Source organism: Scophthalmus maximus, chromosome 11 (assembly GCF_022379125.1).
Source record: "Scophthalmus maximus strain ysfricsl-2021 chromosome 11, ASM2237912v1, whole genome shotgun sequence".
Lineage (NCBI taxonomy): Eukaryota > Metazoa > Chordata > Actinopteri > Pleuronectiformes > Scophthalmidae > Scophthalmus > Scophthalmus maximus.
This window is the reverse complement of record NC_061525.1, coordinates 6006739-6024361: the sequence shown is the minus strand read 5'-3', so window position 1 is coordinate 6024361 and position 17623 is coordinate 6006739. Positions and strand designations below refer to the sequence as shown.

Below are 17623 nucleotides of genomic sequence, written 5' to 3'. Positions count from 1 at the left end.
CACAGGGTAAGTACAGGGTAGGCTATACGCAGACTGTAATCTGAATCCCCATTAGTTACCCCTTGTTACGTTTAAGTATTGTATTTGTTACCATGTGTGCTGTTTGCTGTGTAAACAGAAGACAGAAGAATACATAGACACATTTGCCCCACAAGATCGTTTTACAAAGTTATATGAAAATACACTGATAATTCATATCAACACATACACCTGGCAGAAAATAAAAAAAAAGAAGACAATCAGTTCAAATCTGTGAGGAAACAAACGATTTGGCAGGTTTTGTCCCCAGGCTTCCATCGTGGCGCATTGGCACATTGCGCGTCACCTGTGCCAGCTGCGCCGGACACACCTGGCTCGGGTTACAGCGGCGCGGCGCCGGAGGGGGCCGGACTCAGAGCCAGCCGGGACGACTACACGTCTGCAGCCGCGCGGAGGGAGAGGAGGTCGACTTCAGGAAGACGAGGAGCTAGAAACACGGGGCCCCAGCTTCTCTCCCGGCCTGCGAGGGGACGGACACCCAAAGGGGACCCGAGGTAAGGACCTGCCTGGGTTCGTCCCGCGGGCTCCGCTGCGCAGTCGGAAGTGGAGATCCACCGCGAGCCCGGGTTCGGTCGCGTCATATTTGCAATTGCGATCGAGTTGAGTCCGCGCGCGAATGTTTTTCCTTCGCCTCTCCGCCAGTTCTCTCGTCCATTCGTGTGCGAGGAGGAGCTCCTCCCGCTCCAAGTAATGAGAAGCAGATGTTTCTCACGGGCCACAGTAGACAGACCGATGTGCAGCCAGCACGGCGCCCTTCTGCTCGGCCATTGTACAGTTAGTCGATTAGTGATCGACTAGGAAATGAGCCGCAAACGATTTTGATAATCGATTAATCGGTTCAAGCACTCAAAATTCTCCGACTTCAGCTTCTCAAATGGGAATATTTCCTGGTGCCTTTGCTGCTCTACGACACTCAACTCAATATCTTTGGTTCGTGGACAAATGAAAACATCATCTTGGGGTTTGGGGAAACACCATGCGACATTTGTCAACATGTTATGGACCGAACAACTAGTCGATGAATCGAGGAAATAATCGACTGGTTGATCTACTGTGAACATAATCGTTAGTTGCAGCCCTACTCTACATACTGTAAACCTATGAGAACCAATTCGAAGGAGTAGCTTCTACAGGAACATGAGGCTAGCCTATGTTGTGATTTTATTAGTGCCGATATGATAGTGATGTCATCCGATTAATCAGTGGTGCTGTGATCCTTCGTTGTTGGATGTTCGTCACATTATTGTGACCTGCCATAGATGAGTGATATACTGTATCAGGGTTTTAAGTGAAAAGAAATTCATGACTTTTGGAGTTTCTCGTGTGTGTGTGTGTGTGTGTGTGTGTGTGTTCTGCACCAGGTCTGAGTCTAAACCAGCCGGACCGCATTGTGTCACATTTGCCATAACCTGTTTCCCAAGAAACTGATTACTGCCTACTCTCACCTCTAATTGTACTTTCCTCCGAGCGATAACATCCATGCTCGTACAAACACACGTGAGCAAGACGTGGTCATTGGTCACTTGTGCCCTCTTGGTAGTGGCCCTGCTCTCAACCCGTGTGCACCTCAGCAGGAGCATGGCACACACCGCAGGCATTAGATGGAGCATGCTACTTGCCAGAAATCCCGCTCATGTCGTGCGGCGCTGAGACATTCCTAAGTCACATGCCGCGGACAACAGAGCTGATTCCAAAGGTGCATAACAGTGGAAGTCACTCTTCCCAAAGGAGAGTCTGCAGCATCCTGAGCAAAAAGGACAGACGAGTGTAAGTCATACTGTAGTTTATGGATTAGCTGTTATCATGTCGAACGTATTCCTCATCCGCGCTCTCATCGTCTGCAGAGGCTGTTTTTAGCCGGAGGTGCATTGTGTGAGGCTGTTGCCCTTTGGCACTCACAGTCGCTGACTCGCTGTCATTAATAGAAGATTCTGTATGTGTATGTGTGTGTGCGTGTGTGTGCGTGCTTGCAAGTGTGCACAGCGGTTTGTGTATTTACAGTGTGTATGTAGAACGCTTTAAGCACTTCAATTACCAGCTGGGCCGAGGTGTGGCTTTGGGTGGAGGTTTTGTGTGAGAGAAGCTTACAGTTGGTGGAGTACTGGAAGCAGAAGGCATGACTGATCTCGGAGATATTTATGGAAGATCATATGTCAGCGTGGAACTCATCACTCAGCAGTCAAATTAAATCCTGCAGCTCGCGAAGCTGTGAAAGAAGTCAAATCAGCTTATCACTCCACGGCAGCTTTGGCCATGCAGTTTCGTAATTCATAAGACTTGAGGTGATGTGCTGTGGATACACTTCTCTGCGAAAACACAATTTCTGTGGTCGGGGGCAGGTACCGAAGCGGAAAAGCCTTGAACGCACCAGAGGATCTCTTTCCTTCGGCTCCGCGACACAGATTCCTGATGTTTTACGCAATCATTGCGCCATAACTCCCACCTGCATTTGCACAATTAGCCTTAAACTCCAGTCGGAATCCAGAAATACAAATGGCTCTTTTCGCACCATTCCTGTGCCAATGCCAAAACAACACTGGATGTTACCTTTGACATTGGACTCCTGCCACGATACTGTGAGTTCACACCAGTGATACTGCAGCGTGTCAATTCAGCAATCAAGCAGTGGCACATGGCTCATTTAGTCTGTAGCGTCTGCATGCTGACATACAGCCAGAGGACGGCGTGTCAAAGAAGCATTTTGTTGTATCACAGGGATCTTTTGTCTTCGTCATCCGGGCTCGGCCAAGTTCCTCGCCAAGAGTGAAGACAAAGCCAGAGAGCTGGAGGAAGGATATGAAAGAATTGGGAAACAGGAGAGGGAATAGATGAATGGACGCCTGGTTGGAAAGAAAGAGTGAAACAGAACTTAGAGACTGTTTGTAGTCTTGGTCAGACACACCCTGGCATTCTGTAAAACTAATGATTATTGGCTTCAGTCTTTTAATCTCCCCTTTCTGGTTCTCTCTCCTGTCCGTTAACAAAGTTTCTGTGTTGCCAAGTTCCAAGTATGCAGAGGGAGTCGGTCGCGCTCTGTCATGATTTCTTCTTGAGGCTTTTTTTTTTTTTGTTACCACTCGAGAGAGCTAATTGTAGCATGTTAAAATAGAAGCGGCCGACGTTGTAATCCAACCTCTGCAGAGGAGCTGGAAAGAAAAGGATTATGGGGTTTTCCACGAACCTTCTTGTGAGAAAGCGAGCCATGAGCGCAGCCGCGGGGCCGCAGGCCGGCTGTGGGCGGCAGAAGCACCGCAGTGACCACAAGCTGCCAGTTCACCTTAGAATGTCCAGATGATTGTTACTGTTCTGTTTAAAAACCAAAAGCCATCGGAGTAAAAGCCCATGAGAGGTCATGGGCTTTTACCTTTAGTCTATACTGTGTGTGCACTTTGAGGTTAATCCTTTTCCTCTTCTGATACTACGCACATGAGTTGTTTCATCCCAAAAAACAAATATAGGAAATATTGATTCGTGATATGCATCGCCGTATACTTCTCTTCCTAAAAACCCTCATTGAACATTTTAGTCTAGCCCGTAGAAAACTAGTTTACCTAAGTTCATATGCACAGTAGTAAATGATCCTGATAAGAAAAACAAAGAAAGACTTTAACCTTTGTATTCTCTGTGCACTTTAAGGTACAGAAATCACAAAACGCCGTAGGCTGGAAAACCACTGTTATTCTAAATTATGCCGATAACAAAAGCAAAGAGAGACAAGCCCCAATCAAACAATAAAAAAACAAAAGGAATGAGACTATAAAAGAGTCTATTACTTCAAACCCACCAAATAACGACAAGAGAAAGTGCAAAGGACGAGCCTATCCGGAATCTGAAAGAAACAAGGCAACACAACGTGGTGGAAAATAGTCTTTTGGGAAATGAGGTAACACCCGTGGTCCACGTATAAATACATTTATATTTCATAAGGAATGTAATTTAATATGCTGTTTAAGTAACACGGTTTTTGATTATAGTATAGAACTGAGCGAATCGCTGGGCAGGAAGGGGGGGAGAGTTCAGTGAGCGAGCGATGGACCTGACCTCTGTGAGTCAGCGAGAGTGTAATGTCTTTTGTGTGTGAGCTGCTCTCGACAGAGATAAGCGTCCCAGACTGTGTGAGAGTTGAATGCCTCACTGGGAGGAGCGGCGAAGGAATGCGGGGCCTGTCACCGGCCCTGACTGAGACATGACAAGTCCCTGCTGCAGCCCAGCACACAGCGCACAGTGTCATTCCCTGACCCCGGCTGTACTCTCCAGTCTGATGACCTTACGTAACACATGTTTTTTCCCCCCCCCTCTCGGGCCTGGCTAATGTTCAACTGCTGTCGGGCCGATGTGGTGAATGAGCAGGATGTTTCGGATGTCGGTTGAGGTTGGCCTGGTTTTAACATGACATGCTGGGGTACGCAGCACAGACAAAACGCCCCCTTCTCTTCTCTCTCTCGAGGAAGAGTGTCCAAACTCGGCATCCATTCAAAAGTGAAAGAATCCTTTTGTTTTCCAAATCCGTCTTTTGAATATGGTATCTGTAAAACTCAACAGGGCACTACTGGAGAGGGCCGCCGTGGAACCGCTGCAAGGTGTTTTTTCCCCTCCACAGTCGAATAGGTGACGATGACTGGGGGAAAAAGTAGTTATGAACTGCGGGAACTGCACACGAAACCGTTTCATAACGCGGCAAATTTTGACGACACGATGCAGTTGAGGAGAAGCCACAGTTTGTTTTTTGAAGTGGCAGAAGGAACGGAAATAGCTCACAGAGGACGGCAAAGGGGCCGCACAGCGCGGCAGGCCTGGCCGCTGAGTCATCAGTGACAGGCAGGAAGACTTGACTCCACCCTCCGTTTGGCATTGATCGTCAGACCGGGGCCGCCGGGCGTGGGGAGGGCAGCGGGGATAGTCTATGATGCGCGTACTCACTATCCAATGGCAATAACACTTAGGTCTACACGACATAGCATTTATTGCATCTAGATGTACAGAAAGGCTACGCATAACAGGATTTACCGGTCCATTTGAGAACACCGTGAACCAACGGTTCTCTACAGCATTGAGTCTTTGCTGTACCCTAGAGAGGAACATTCAGGCAAACTATGTGTTTTAGTTTTATGAAGAGGAGGCCACAGAGTAGTCGGCTTGTCTTTAATGCTGAACTCTTTTCTTTTGGTGACAACTTGTCACCCAAAGTATGTATTTGCTCAATATTTACCCCTGTTAATTTGTTTGTTTGTTTGTCAGCAGGATTGCATTCAAAACCACTGAACAGATTTACACAAAACTTGACGAAAGGATGGGACATGGGCCAAGAAAGCGCTCGTTAAATTTGGATAATTTTCTCATTGCGACGCGGTTTTATTATTTTTTTTTTTAAATTTTCACAAATATCCAAGGGAATAATGCATGGGGCTAGATGAATTGAATTAAAGGGGACTGTTAAACAGCGCAAACATCTTTTCCCTTTTCAATGTGTTTATTTTGAAAAGCTGTCCATTCCCAGGTACAACACTTGTACCTTAACTTATCACCTGCCTTTGTATCTATGAATTTGCAGTATTTTAATTGTATCACTCTTTTGTTTCGTGACTCCACAGTATATGTATGCATAATTTCCGTTGGCTCCAAAAAAAACAAACACATATTTGAAACGCGCAACAAATCTGACAGCTGTTCTTGTCACATATTGAGTGAGAGTGTGGATGGGCAGGAATCCTCAGCGTGTCATGAAGAGTCACGGTCGAGATATTTAACAGCAAGTGATGGCCCCGGGTATAATGTTACACATTGGCATTAACTCGTGAGTACGGCATCTTCCTGTCTGGACTCACTGACGTGTCGTCTGGAGTATTCGTCTCATCTCACACCCGCGTGAGAGCATCTGTGCACTGCACCTGCTTGTCTGAAACCGGCTCTCGATCAGACCAGTCATGATGTGACGTCAGCCGGAAAAAAAAACACCCGGTTTCACAGATTATGTGGTCGAGTCAGCAGGTGGGACGGACGACGGCTGCCGGCTGCCCCGAGAGGGGACCCTAAGGGCCCGACCTGCCCTCAACTGTTTTGCCTGGAAGTGTTACCCAAGTATGGGGAAACTGTGGCTTGTTTAGACATGAAGGCCGTTCGTGTTGTGCGTGCACAAATTGTTGGCTCTGTGTCAGAGTGCCTGAGGGGAGGAGAGAGTCGGGCGCCTGCAGCAGGAGAGAAAAGGGGAGGGTTGAGCACTACTCAGCGGGTTCAGTCCGAAAGACAAAGCTTAGACTTCTTAAAAAGGTTTAGTCAGATTGAACGGGAAATACCAGAGACCAGAGCTTGTTTCTACGAATCTCTGCGCTGTTGCATTTCACCACAGGTCCTGGAGCGGAGCCAGGTTGTTTTGACGTGTCGGTGCAGAATGCAGTAAGCCTGTGAAACTGTCTTTAGTTGAAGGTGGTGTGACACTTTTCTCTTTAATGCTGCGGTGGTGTTTTTTTCTTTTTCAGGAGCAGCACAGTGCTTCCTCGCAGCCATGAGTTCTCAGGCGAGCTATGGCACGGGCATGCTGTGTGAGTTTCCCTTGGTTTGCCTGTTTTGTTGTTGTCGTCGTTCTTCTGGCTCAGTGTCACATCGGAGTAATATTCCGTGCTGATTGTCTGTGCTGCTTCTGTGCTTCTCAGTCCAGAGCATAAACGATGACCTCAACGCATCGCTGGCCACGGCCGACGAGTTATCCAGAGAGTTTAACTCCATGCTGGAGGAGGCTTCTTCCAACAACAGAAATACCACGTCTGGGCCTCAGGTACACGCACGCACGCACGCACGCACGCACACACACACACACACACACACACACACACACACACACTCTTGCATGTCACTTCCATCTGGGTTTTCCTTTTGACGATTTCCTTTTTAGAATTCTTTCCTAAAAGCCAATGTGTGTTCCTGAGGTGAACCAGGAAGAACTGACCAGTCAAATATAAACAACATGTTATATTAACCCAAAAATAAAATAGCAACTATTCCGTTAGTATTCATCATCCACTTAGCCCATGAGTATGAATCTACTTACAATACTGACAAAATGTTAAATCTTTGTTAAAAATGCGTGAGTGCTGAAGTTATAGTCGATAACTGACAGATCGATATGATTTCCCCTGCAGACCAGCACTGCAATCACCAGAGACACGGGTCAGTCCACAAGGCTGTCCAACACCCCCGTCACCGCAAATGAGTCGAGTTTCCGCCGTAACAGCAGCGCCAGCTCTACGCCCTTCTCCCCGAGGTCGACATCTTTCCATCCCGTGGACTCAGTCATCTCCAGCAGTAAAAAGGCCCCCTCCCCCCCGGTCTTCTCCAGCAGCCCACTCTCGTCCCCCAAGAACCTCAGGCAGGCGCGCTCTCCAATGCCTGGAGCTGGACCCGACAGCTTCTCCTACAGCCAGCCGAGCCCCCCACACTCGCCTCACACTAGGCGCAATTCCCCCGGTCGCTACGACAGGAGTCCAGGAGGTTCAATCAGCTACGCAGATAGAAGCCCTTTGCCGAGCCTCTCAGCCGCTCCCCTTGACCAGTCGCCCCGCCAAGCGTCGCTCCACTCCCCCACCAACATGCTGAGCCCTTACGACAGTGGCCAGAAGGGACGCAGGTCGCCTCGCCCGGACAGAAACCCCTCTCCTCTGTCATTCAATCATGCGATGTCCAACACGATCCCTCGTAACTTTGGTACCAGGAAACCTGGTGAGTGGCTGTAGTTATCCAGTATTATATGTATAGTTGTGGGACAACTCAACCCCCTCAACAACAATATTCAATCAAGCTGAATATATATCCCATCATAGTCGTAGAGTTAACATCACATGCATGGTGGGAAACTACCTGAAGGACCTGAGCATACTGTTGAGGCATTTGTGCAAAAAAAGTGTAATCCTGGTGCGGACATTTCTGTTGCAGATGTCCTATAATTCAGGTCAGTCCATTTGACTAATTCTGGACTGTCCCTGGGTGTAATGCTGGACAGCTATTAATAAGCAGTGTTTATCTAATGAATGAGGTGTTGCACTGCTAATCGTGGTATGTGGATTCGGTATGTAAAGGGGAGTGGTTGTGGTAAAAAAAAAAACCCGTTCATAAATAATCCTGCTGTCATGTTGACAAACCACCGCTGTGCACGCTGACTTTTGGTCAAAAACAAAATGCTACCAATGGGCATCGTAGACATATAGTGTACTCGTCCATCCGGTTTATTAAAATCAGCCTATCACTGAAAAGTGCGGTGCGTCGCCCCGCCAACCCACCCGAAAGGGTTTAATCACTCTCTTAACTGGAATGTGTGTTTAATGTCACTGTGCTCTACTCAGACATTCCTCAGCTCGACAAATTAAAAGTCTCAGAAATAAATTGGCCTCTTTTGGAAGTCCTTACTCTGCTCTTTTGTTTATTTTGCCCTCATTTTTATCTTCACCGTCTCTTTCCATCTCGCTCTCTCTCTTTCTCTCTCAGAAGAGGGCGTGCAGCGGCAAAAGAGTCCTAGCAAGTGGAACGAGACAGATCTGGACATGTCTTACGAGAGAAAACCTCACCACACCTATGACAGTTGGTTGATTTCTGCTAGTGTCTCTGTCTCATTTTTCAACTTTAAGTTTTTATGTGAGGTCGTGGATTTAGTTCTGGGACAAACAATTAAGAAAGTAGACCTCGGGAACATTGAACTGTCCTCTGTGTGGTCTTTGTTTTTTTTTAACGCGACACTTTCCTGTTGCAGAGACAGAGTGGCTGCGGCCATCTGTGCCAAACAGCGGCTGGAGAGAATCCAACCTCGACGGCCCTCCTCCAGGCTCAAGCCTCAAAAAGGTGGGTGGTGTTGACAGAGGGAGATGTCTACTGCCACAAAAACAACATTGATATCCCATTTTAAACCCTGTTTCTGTCCTCCTGATGAAATGAAGTCAAGGGTTCCTCAGTCCTTTGCCTCTCTATCCTACCTTTTGGGGCTGCGTGTTTGGTTTATAAGTGTTTGGCTGCTAGTTGTTGACGAGTGGTTGCCTAGTTGAAAAAGCGATGAGACTGAACCATTAGACAAACCTGCCACCTGTGGAATAAAAGAAAAAGCTTAAAGAGGCTTAAGAGCTGCAGAATGAATGTGTGATTCGGCACAGTAAGACACCATTAAAATGATATCGGATTCCGTGGATCAGGACAAGCAAGAATTTATCCATTTTATTTTTCCCTTTTCAGGACCCTCGCTCCCCATCTCTCCAGTTTTCCCAAAGCTCTCTTCCCCGCAACGCACGTATATCAGTACCTCCAGATGTTTCATCCCCAGCCCTCTCCCCTTACACCATTCAGCCCATCATCTCCCGTATTTCAATACCCCCAACTTCTACCGAGTCCCGTCAGCGCAGACCCATCCCTCTCTCCGTCATCATGCGTCTCCAGAACCCCCATTGGGTAGGGAACACAAGACACCAGCCCAGGGTTGTGGGAGGAGAAGGGGACATGACACCTTACCAACCGGCTGTACCGTTCCCGAGGGAATTCTTCCACCAATTTGTGCCCCAGCCTCAGCTACACCCACCTGAGCTGAGACAGCCGGCCATATACAGCGATGGTAAAACATGTTTTGCATATGCACGTCCTCTATATTCACAGGATCTTTGTTCGGCTGATTTTTGCCTTACAAATGTTGTGTGCCATTCCTGTTTGCAGTGCTGAAATCGGGCGATATAGATGCAGAGTTAGAGCGGCTGGACTACATTCATCACATACCTGTGGTCCAGGAGAATCCCACATTGAGAGAGAGGGAGCAGGCCGTAGCGCCCGCTCCACGGCCCCTGAGCCCCACCAGGCTGCAGCCAGTGGTGGCCCCTGAGGCCCAGATCCAGGAGATCCCTGACCTGGAGGAGCTGCTCCGTATCCGGGCAGAAATACCCCGGGCGCTGAAGAGACGGGGCTCCGTGGACCAGTCGCAGTCCATGAAGAGGGCCTCGCATTACGAGCCGAACCAGTACAAACATCTCATTGACAAGCTGTTTCGCAGGAAGGAGCGCCGCAGGAAGGGGGAGAAAGGTAGCGAGACCAGTAGCTCCTCAGACGGAGAGGACTGCGCTACACCTCCGGCCCCTGTCCCTCAGACATCCACACTGATTCCCCACGACTTCAAAGTAAGACATGGACTCGCAGGCACTGATGATGTTCTCACAGATATGTCTATGTTACTACTGTACATTACCTCCATAAACGATGATGTTGATGTGTTAAAAGGTGGAATAGATACTCTGGAGTTAAGTTTTTTACATTATACATCTAAGCTTCCTTTTTTTTTTGTCCCTTCAGAGCTACCATTCCATTCTGCGGCGGTCCAGTCGGGAGCGCAAAAAGACTGGGAATCGAGCTCGGCTCAGCCCACTGGTCCTGCTGCTGGACGGAGCTCTGGTCGGAGAACTGGAGACAGTGAAGAGAGCGGTGCAGGAGGTGTGTGTTTGTGTGTACATCAAATATATCTTATTATTTTGTATACTGCCACTGCCCCTACTACTACTCCCAGTGATAGTATAGTAAATACTATAGTAAATACTAAACCCATAACACCAGCAATTATATGCGAATAATACATAGTTTTTAATAAACATGAACCTTTGATTCAGTGAGTAAAGCAAAGTCATAAAGAATGCAGACAACAGGGGTAAAACTGATTCAAAGACATTTGTCAAAAGCCTGAATAATGGTTCGCACATTGTAACAAGGGGACAAATGCTGCTTCTGTCATTAAATTATTTGACATATTTATCATCAGTCTTAACTCTGCATCTTCCAAACACTCTTGAAATGTTTTCAACTGCCTCTATGAAAACATTTCATGCTGTTAAAACTCAAAACTTGTGTCAAGCCTGGTGCACTAGTTTTGAATTTGGATCAAGAAGCATTGAAGAATATGTAATATTCATATTCAACTTTCCTTTTCCCGGGGACAATGTATTCTTTGGATGACTTCCATATCCATGTCAGGGGCCGGAGGTGAAGTGGTTTGGGAATGGATATAGCCAGCTACGATAGTAGGGAAAAACACTCCCACTTGTTACGGATAAGGATGTATAAGAATAGGTGAAGGTGAACTGTAGTTGATTAACGGATGGGGCCACCCTGCGTTTGAAAACGTGTTCCCACAGATGAACGACCCGAGCCAGCCAAATGACGAAGGCATCACCGCCCTTCACAATGCCATCTGCGGGGGCCATTACAATGTGGTGGACTTACTTGTTCGCATCGGAGCCAACGTCAGTGCACCAGACAGCCACGGCTGGTAAATACTCACTCACTGTCGCTCTCATTGACTCTGGCCATCTGCGAGGGGTGGGGACTTGTTTTGTGTCAGAATCCCATTATATCTGTGTTTCTCTTTTGCGGTGGGGTGCCCACAGGACTCCACTGCATTGTGCCGCCTCTTGTAACGACCGTCCCCTGTGTGAGTTCTTGGTGAGGAACGGGGCGGCTGTCATGGCCATGACGGAGAGCGACGCCGCTATCGCCTCCCAGAAGTGTGATCCTTACGCTGCCGGGTTTGACGAGTGTGAGAGCTTCCTGAAGGGTGAGGCACCTAAGCCCACACATGCACTGTCACACACACACACACACACACACACACCCTATGACACTACTGATCACTGCTTAAAGTTAGTCATAATAGAATGAATCACTGGATGACACAATTTGACAGTTGCTACATCTTCTGATTTTAAAAGCTGAGACTCCCATCAGTCATTCACATGCAAAGTTGTGCATATTCACTGGCAGTTATATATATCTTGTGTTCTTTGTTACATCAGGTGTGCAGGAGGCCATGGGGGTGGAGAACAGCGGGGTGCTGTACGCTCTCTGGAGCTACCCAGCTCAGGCAGCCGATGAGCTGAGCTTCAGAGACGGAGACATGGTCACTATCCTGCAGAAACCCGAGGGGTCGGGCTGGTGGTGGGCCTCGCTCTGTGGCAGGGAGGGATTTGTTCCATTCAACTACTTTGGGGTAACATATCCATTCCCTAATGAACAATGTTGCCTGGTATTTCATGCCACAGTTTCCTAATGATGAACATAATTCATGTTTTGTTGTTTTTGTTTTTTGCAGCTTTTTCCGAAGGTTCGACCAAAGTCTCTCTGCTAAGTGGCCTCCAGATGATCAGAGGGCCGTGTGTTACAGCCTCACAACTGTTGTTTGAGAAGATCCTGTCCGTCTGATTATGGCAAGGATATTGCTGCTGCCGGGAACGAGAAATGTTTTTGATCTGTCATTCAAGGAGAGATGAAGGAGAAGTCTCAGTATATTCAATTTACCGAATGAGGATGAATCTTCATAGATGACGTAATTTTTTTTTTACCTTATCTGCTGTAGGAATTTTTTCTCTTCTGTTGAGCTGTGCCTGTCTGTCCTGTGAAATCTAAAAAAATGGTGCGGCTTCAGTCCGAGCGAGCAACAACAAAAAAATCCCCCTGCTTGCTACCGGAGCAGAGTCGCCAGCTACTGCATCAAAGAAGCGTTGAACACTCGTCGGGGAATGAGAGCGGTGATGAGTCGACGCGGAGCTGTTGGTTCTTTTATTATATTCTTCATTGTTCTTTTATAATAGTCATGTAAGCCTCTACTGTCACTGTCTCCGAAAGGAGGTTTTTGGATTACATGTTCTCCCCGTGACGGCATGGGGTTTGCCCCGGGTTCTCCTGCTCCCTCCTCCAGTCCAAAAACATTCCGCTTAGGTAAATTGGTGTGAATGTGAGCGTGAATGGTTGTTTGTCTCCGTATGTCGGCGCTGCGATAGGCTGTCGACATGTCCAGGGTGAACCCCGCCCCTCGCCCAGTGTCAGCTGGGATTGCCTCCAGCCCTCCTTCGACCCCTCAAAGGATAAGCGCTTTAGAAGATGGATGGATGGATGGAAAGCCTCTATGTGCATGTCACTGTTTTTTGGTAATTGAACATTAGATGTAAGTGTTAGTCTCCATGGCCACTGGAACTACTTTGTGAAGCCAATCTTCCGACCACTGTGGCTGATTGATCCTGCCACACATTCCTGACCGCGACAGCACAGATGTGACGTTTGACGAGCGACGCTTTCCTACAAGTGTGGCTGTAGGCTTGACACACAGTATTTTGGAATCAGCCACACGGCAAGAGGTCACTGTCACGCGAGCGAGCGTCCGGCTTGTTTCTGCTGGGCCTCAGTCCTTGTACAGCACTGTTGGTCCCCTGTTGTATTTTTACGCTGCCTGTGATAGAAATGAATCTGGTTGGAAAGAGCGTGTGTTTTTCTGTGACAGGGAAACTGGCCCTATTTGTGGATTCACTGTGGTAGAGTGAGTATTTGATGAAGCATTATTTTTTCTCTATGCAATGAGTGTCCAATGTAAGACGGTTGTCACAAAAGGGACTGCTGTGCACCGTCTCCCCTCACAGGGGCCACGCAGTGATTACATATTTAGATACTCAATAAATAAACAAGCTACATCTTTTTTTCATGGCTTCCCTTGAAAATGTATAATTGTGTGATTGTGGCCTCCAATAAAACGGTGACGTGCCCTTTGCCGACCAGCAGGTGGCACTGTAAGGTCAAGTAAAAAAAATTGTCTGTCAGTAATTGTATACCAACATACAGTTAATCCCAATTTATCAGACGCCACTTTATGCAGGACCATTCCTCTAGGTGGTACCTTGTGCCAGATCATTTCAATTCTTCGCTTCTCCTTCCTGGAAGTTATATTCATTCTCATGCTCTCTCCTTCCCTGTCACCTCTGTTGCACCGCAGAGCACCCGAGCAAATTGCTGCAAGTCGTTATGAATCAATTAGCTGTTCTATTATGCATAAGCGTAATTACAACCCCCAAAAAAAGAATACACACATGATTAATATTTTTTTTTTAATTGAGCCCGACTCAAGCCCTTTGATCATGCTGACTATCTCTGCCCCACTGATATTCGGCAACACCAACGCTTGTATGCTTCAACACAGTCCCTGGGGAGGATTAGTGTCAACATTGTTTGAAGCTGAATGCTGTTCCCCTTTTTTTTCCTTGTTAATTCTATGTAGATTACGAAAACAAACGATGATGAGACACACACACACACACACACACACACACACACAAACACACATACACACACACACACACTAACAATTTACTCTCACACACTCTGTGGTGAGTGGCTGATGTAGTGTTGCAGGTTTTCTTGTGAATAATTCAGGTGAGTTAAGTGGACTGAACTGTCCACTGGCCTGTGAGGGCGTACGTAATGTTCTGCTGAAATGGATCTCCTCGCCCTGAGCTCGACCAGAGGGGGCCTGCTTCCATGAAAATGCCCATGTCAAATCTCATCTTTATTCATGACGTGTTATGTTTCTTAAGTCAGGTCAACATGCTCAGCCGAAGAGGTGAACAGCGTGACTCACATCTGTTTCCAGGAAGAACTGTTGCCTCAAAGGGAGGACGAAGTCACCTCATCAGATCGGATGATGTCATTTTTTAAAATGTAATATTGCTTTTTCACTTTTTCCGTAAAGTAATTTGTTTTGTTTCGGATGAGGAACAACAACAACAAAAAAGGATGAGTCACAGTCATTTGAATCAGTGGTTTCCAAACATGGGGGTCAGAGATCAATCTGAGGACACATGATGATTAAAAGGATAAAAGAGATTAGGGCGGGGAAAAAAACAGATGTTTGCCATACAGATTGTGTTCAAGGGTGGCGCAGTGGTCAGCACGGTCGCCTCACATCCTGATGACCGGGGCCTTTTTGTGCGGAGTGTGTCTTCTCCCTGAGCCTGCGTGGGTTTTCTCTGTGTATCTTCGTGCTACAGTGCAAAGACACGCGTCTTCGGTCAACAAACATTACTTCCCTTAAACCCCTTTCGAGGGTCACGAGCCCAAAAGTTTTGGAACCCCAATTTTCAACGACTGCATCCAAAGGTGTTTGAATATTTGCTGCCGAAAAACACTTGCACGGTGCAGTGCAGCTCTCATTACTGCACGTGTGAAACTAAACACAGCTTCTCTGTGATAAATCACAGGGCTGTTGGATTAGAAATCGTTATTCCGTGTGAGGGCATCTCTGTTTTTTGCTGATCGCCGACTCTCAGGCTCGCTCCCGTCAGCAACCACCAATGCACATTTTTTCGTTGCGCCCACGTGACCGTGGAAGTTCAGTCATGCTCAGGGCCATTCTCTCTCCCTGTTGCTCTTTGACATTGCTGCGCTGCATCCGGAGTTTTGTGCTGAGCAGCGGTTCTGCTCGAGCAGAACTCATTTGATGCCTCATTGGAACGCCATTACAACCACGGTGGAGCAAAATGAACTGTCATTGACGTGGTCTGCAGCCAGCTGGTCCAGGGCGGTGGGGGAGTGCGGTTCCTTCGCCCAGTCTCATTATCTCATTCTCATTCTCCTCACTGCATTCAATTCTGTCTCACTGCCCCCGCAGCCACCACCGCCACCACCTCCCACACACATGCACTGTGAATGCCGGACATGCTGGTCATCATCAGAGCCAGTCCTGGGCCGACAGGCCGGCCCTCACCTCCTGCCTTTAAACAAACCCATCAGAGTGCTCAGACTGAGCAGATGCGCTTTGCCGCCATGAAGTACAGAGCTGTGAGAGGCTCTGCAGACGAACAGGAGGGCTGAGACAATGACATGGCAGAGAGGGAAGATTGACTGAGGGGAAATAAAGAGAGTGATGGAGGGAAAGGAATACCTCTGCGAGTGCACCACACAATTTGCTATTTTGATGGGACACCTACCAGAGGAATGCAAGGATAATCTATAAACTGCTCAACCATGTCAATTATACCTGCCCTGTCTGCTCTCTGACAGCAACTGAGATCAACCATCACGAATCTCAAATCTGTTCAGTCGGTGACCATAGGAAAAAGAAAGAGATATTAATAATATCATATTTTTTGCCTGCGAACGCAGAGTCGAAATAAACCAAATTGGAGAGCCACGCATCCGTACACACAGACACTGTTGCCTCTGTCTTAAGATGGCATCCCGAGGTCCCACAGGTCATCAATGCTGTATGTTTTTGCCTTTTAAGTATTGAGCAGACGCCGCTCTCCGTCATACTCCTAAGGAGATTGGTTCTGTCAGACCAGCAGCGGGAAAGGATCTCATAATGTGATCTCAGCAAGAGCTGTGCTTCATTATTTAGAGACGACAAAACGTGCGTGTGTGTGTGTGAGTGTGTGTGTGTGTGTGTGTGGGCGTGCTGCAACAACAGTTGTGTGAGGGATCATACCACATGTCATGTCTGTTTTCCAACAGTTCAGACAAGAGCTGGAATTTCGTCCAGTGTGAGCAGCCAGCAAACTGCCCCGGGGGGACACCCTGTGTGTGTGTGTGTGTGTGTGTGTGTGTGTGTGGGCACATGCGTGTCTGCATTTCTGCATGCGTGCAGCACTCGCACTCAGACGCTGAGGTGAGCAGACAGATCTGTGGCAGGGCTTCACATCGAGCCCAGCCGACCCTGCGTCAAGGACACACACGCGGAGGACACGGGAAAAAAACAAAATAGAAAAATATGCAAAAACAAAGTGGGGAGAAATCAGCCAGCCAAAAACTGTACATTTGACTTCTTCCTTTCTTTGCTTTTTCTCTCTCCAGCCATGCTCCCGCTCTGCACTCCTGTGGAGTAATGAATAATAGAGGAGTGCTTGTCCTCCCTCGTTCCCCTAGTTAATCAGAGCTTGCCTGGCTGCCCTCTTCTCTGCCACTGCTCGGTTTAATAAATCATTCAGGGCCTTCAGGACGACAAGTCCGTCAGTGCAAGGTCCACGCTGGTAAAGAAATGCCTTCTGCCATCTTTTTCCTGTACTCCAAATCCAGGAACGGCCCTTTTTCTCACTACCGTCTCTCTTCCCTCTGTGTGTCCCTCACTTTTTCAAGTCGCCTCATGTCTAACGTCCTCCTCTCACTCTTTTTTCCTTCTTCTAAGGCGTACTCGACCGGCAAAGGAGTCCCACTCCACTCCTCTCCGCCTCTCTGTCCGTCTCCCACGGGGGAACCATTTCACTTAAGCTCTCACTCTGCCAAGGGGTTGACCCAACGCAGAACGTTCCCATTCCTCCTCTCGTTCCTCCTCTTGCCTCCTTCACGCCTCGACACTCTGCTCTGCCCAGAAATCCCTGGCGGCAATGACGTCACATGAATGTGTGTCCCCGGGTTGCCGCGGCGACATTTTGCAGCCACCTTCGGAGGAAAGATGAATGCAGGAAGTTGAGTCACTGGCTGTCAGGAGGGGGTCACGAACGTGACTGACTAATATTAAATAGCACAGGGTAATGAAATCACCGTGACTCAAAGCGTTTATGGCACAATAGTATTTCCCGGTTTACTGAGACTATTGTCAGTTGATGTGTCTATGATAGCCGAGCACCAGTGCAAAACAGTGAGCCACAGTGCATCCGGAGTCAGTCCGGATTTGATCAGTTATGAGAGCGAGCAAAGGACAGGACTTCTGAGATGAAGAGTGCGGTCATGACATGGCCACGGTGCAGAAACGAATTGCTCCAAAAAACCTCAGTGTACTTTTCCCCAAGCGATAGGTTTAAACACGTCCGAGCTGGAAAGT

The 17623-nt window shown here is 47.8% G+C and overlaps 1 protein-coding gene across 3 annotated transcripts; it reads left to right on the top strand.

Annotated features, from left to right (window-relative positions):
• Window positions 1-234: 234 nt before the first annotated feature.
• On the top strand, window positions 235-13510 carry ppp1r13l (protein phosphatase 1, regulatory subunit 13 like). 3 transcript variants are annotated; one of them, XM_035622935.2, is made up of 13 exons: window positions 235-533; window positions 6516-6578; window positions 6690-6811; window positions 7176-7752; window positions 8515-8607; window positions 8777-8865; window positions 9250-9622; window positions 9721-10175; window positions 10348-10485; window positions 11181-11314; window positions 11433-11599; window positions 11838-12031; window positions 12134-13510. In XM_035622935.2, the coding sequence occupies exons 2-13, from the start codon at window positions 6542-6544 to the stop codon at window positions 12167-12169; spliced, it is 2415 nt and encodes an 804-aa protein (XP_035478828.1). In that variant the 5' UTR covers window positions 235-533; window positions 6516-6541; the 3' UTR covers window positions 12170-13510. The 3 variants fall into 3 exon arrangements, with proteins under 3 accessions (XP_035478828.1, XP_035478830.1, XP_035478829.1); XM_035622937.2 differs by lacking the exon at window positions 235-533 and adding an exon at window positions 6016-6403; XM_035622936.2 differs by lacking the exon at window positions 235-533 and adding an exon at window positions 6016-6432.
• The last annotated feature ends 4113 nt before the right edge of the window (window positions 13511-17623 follow it).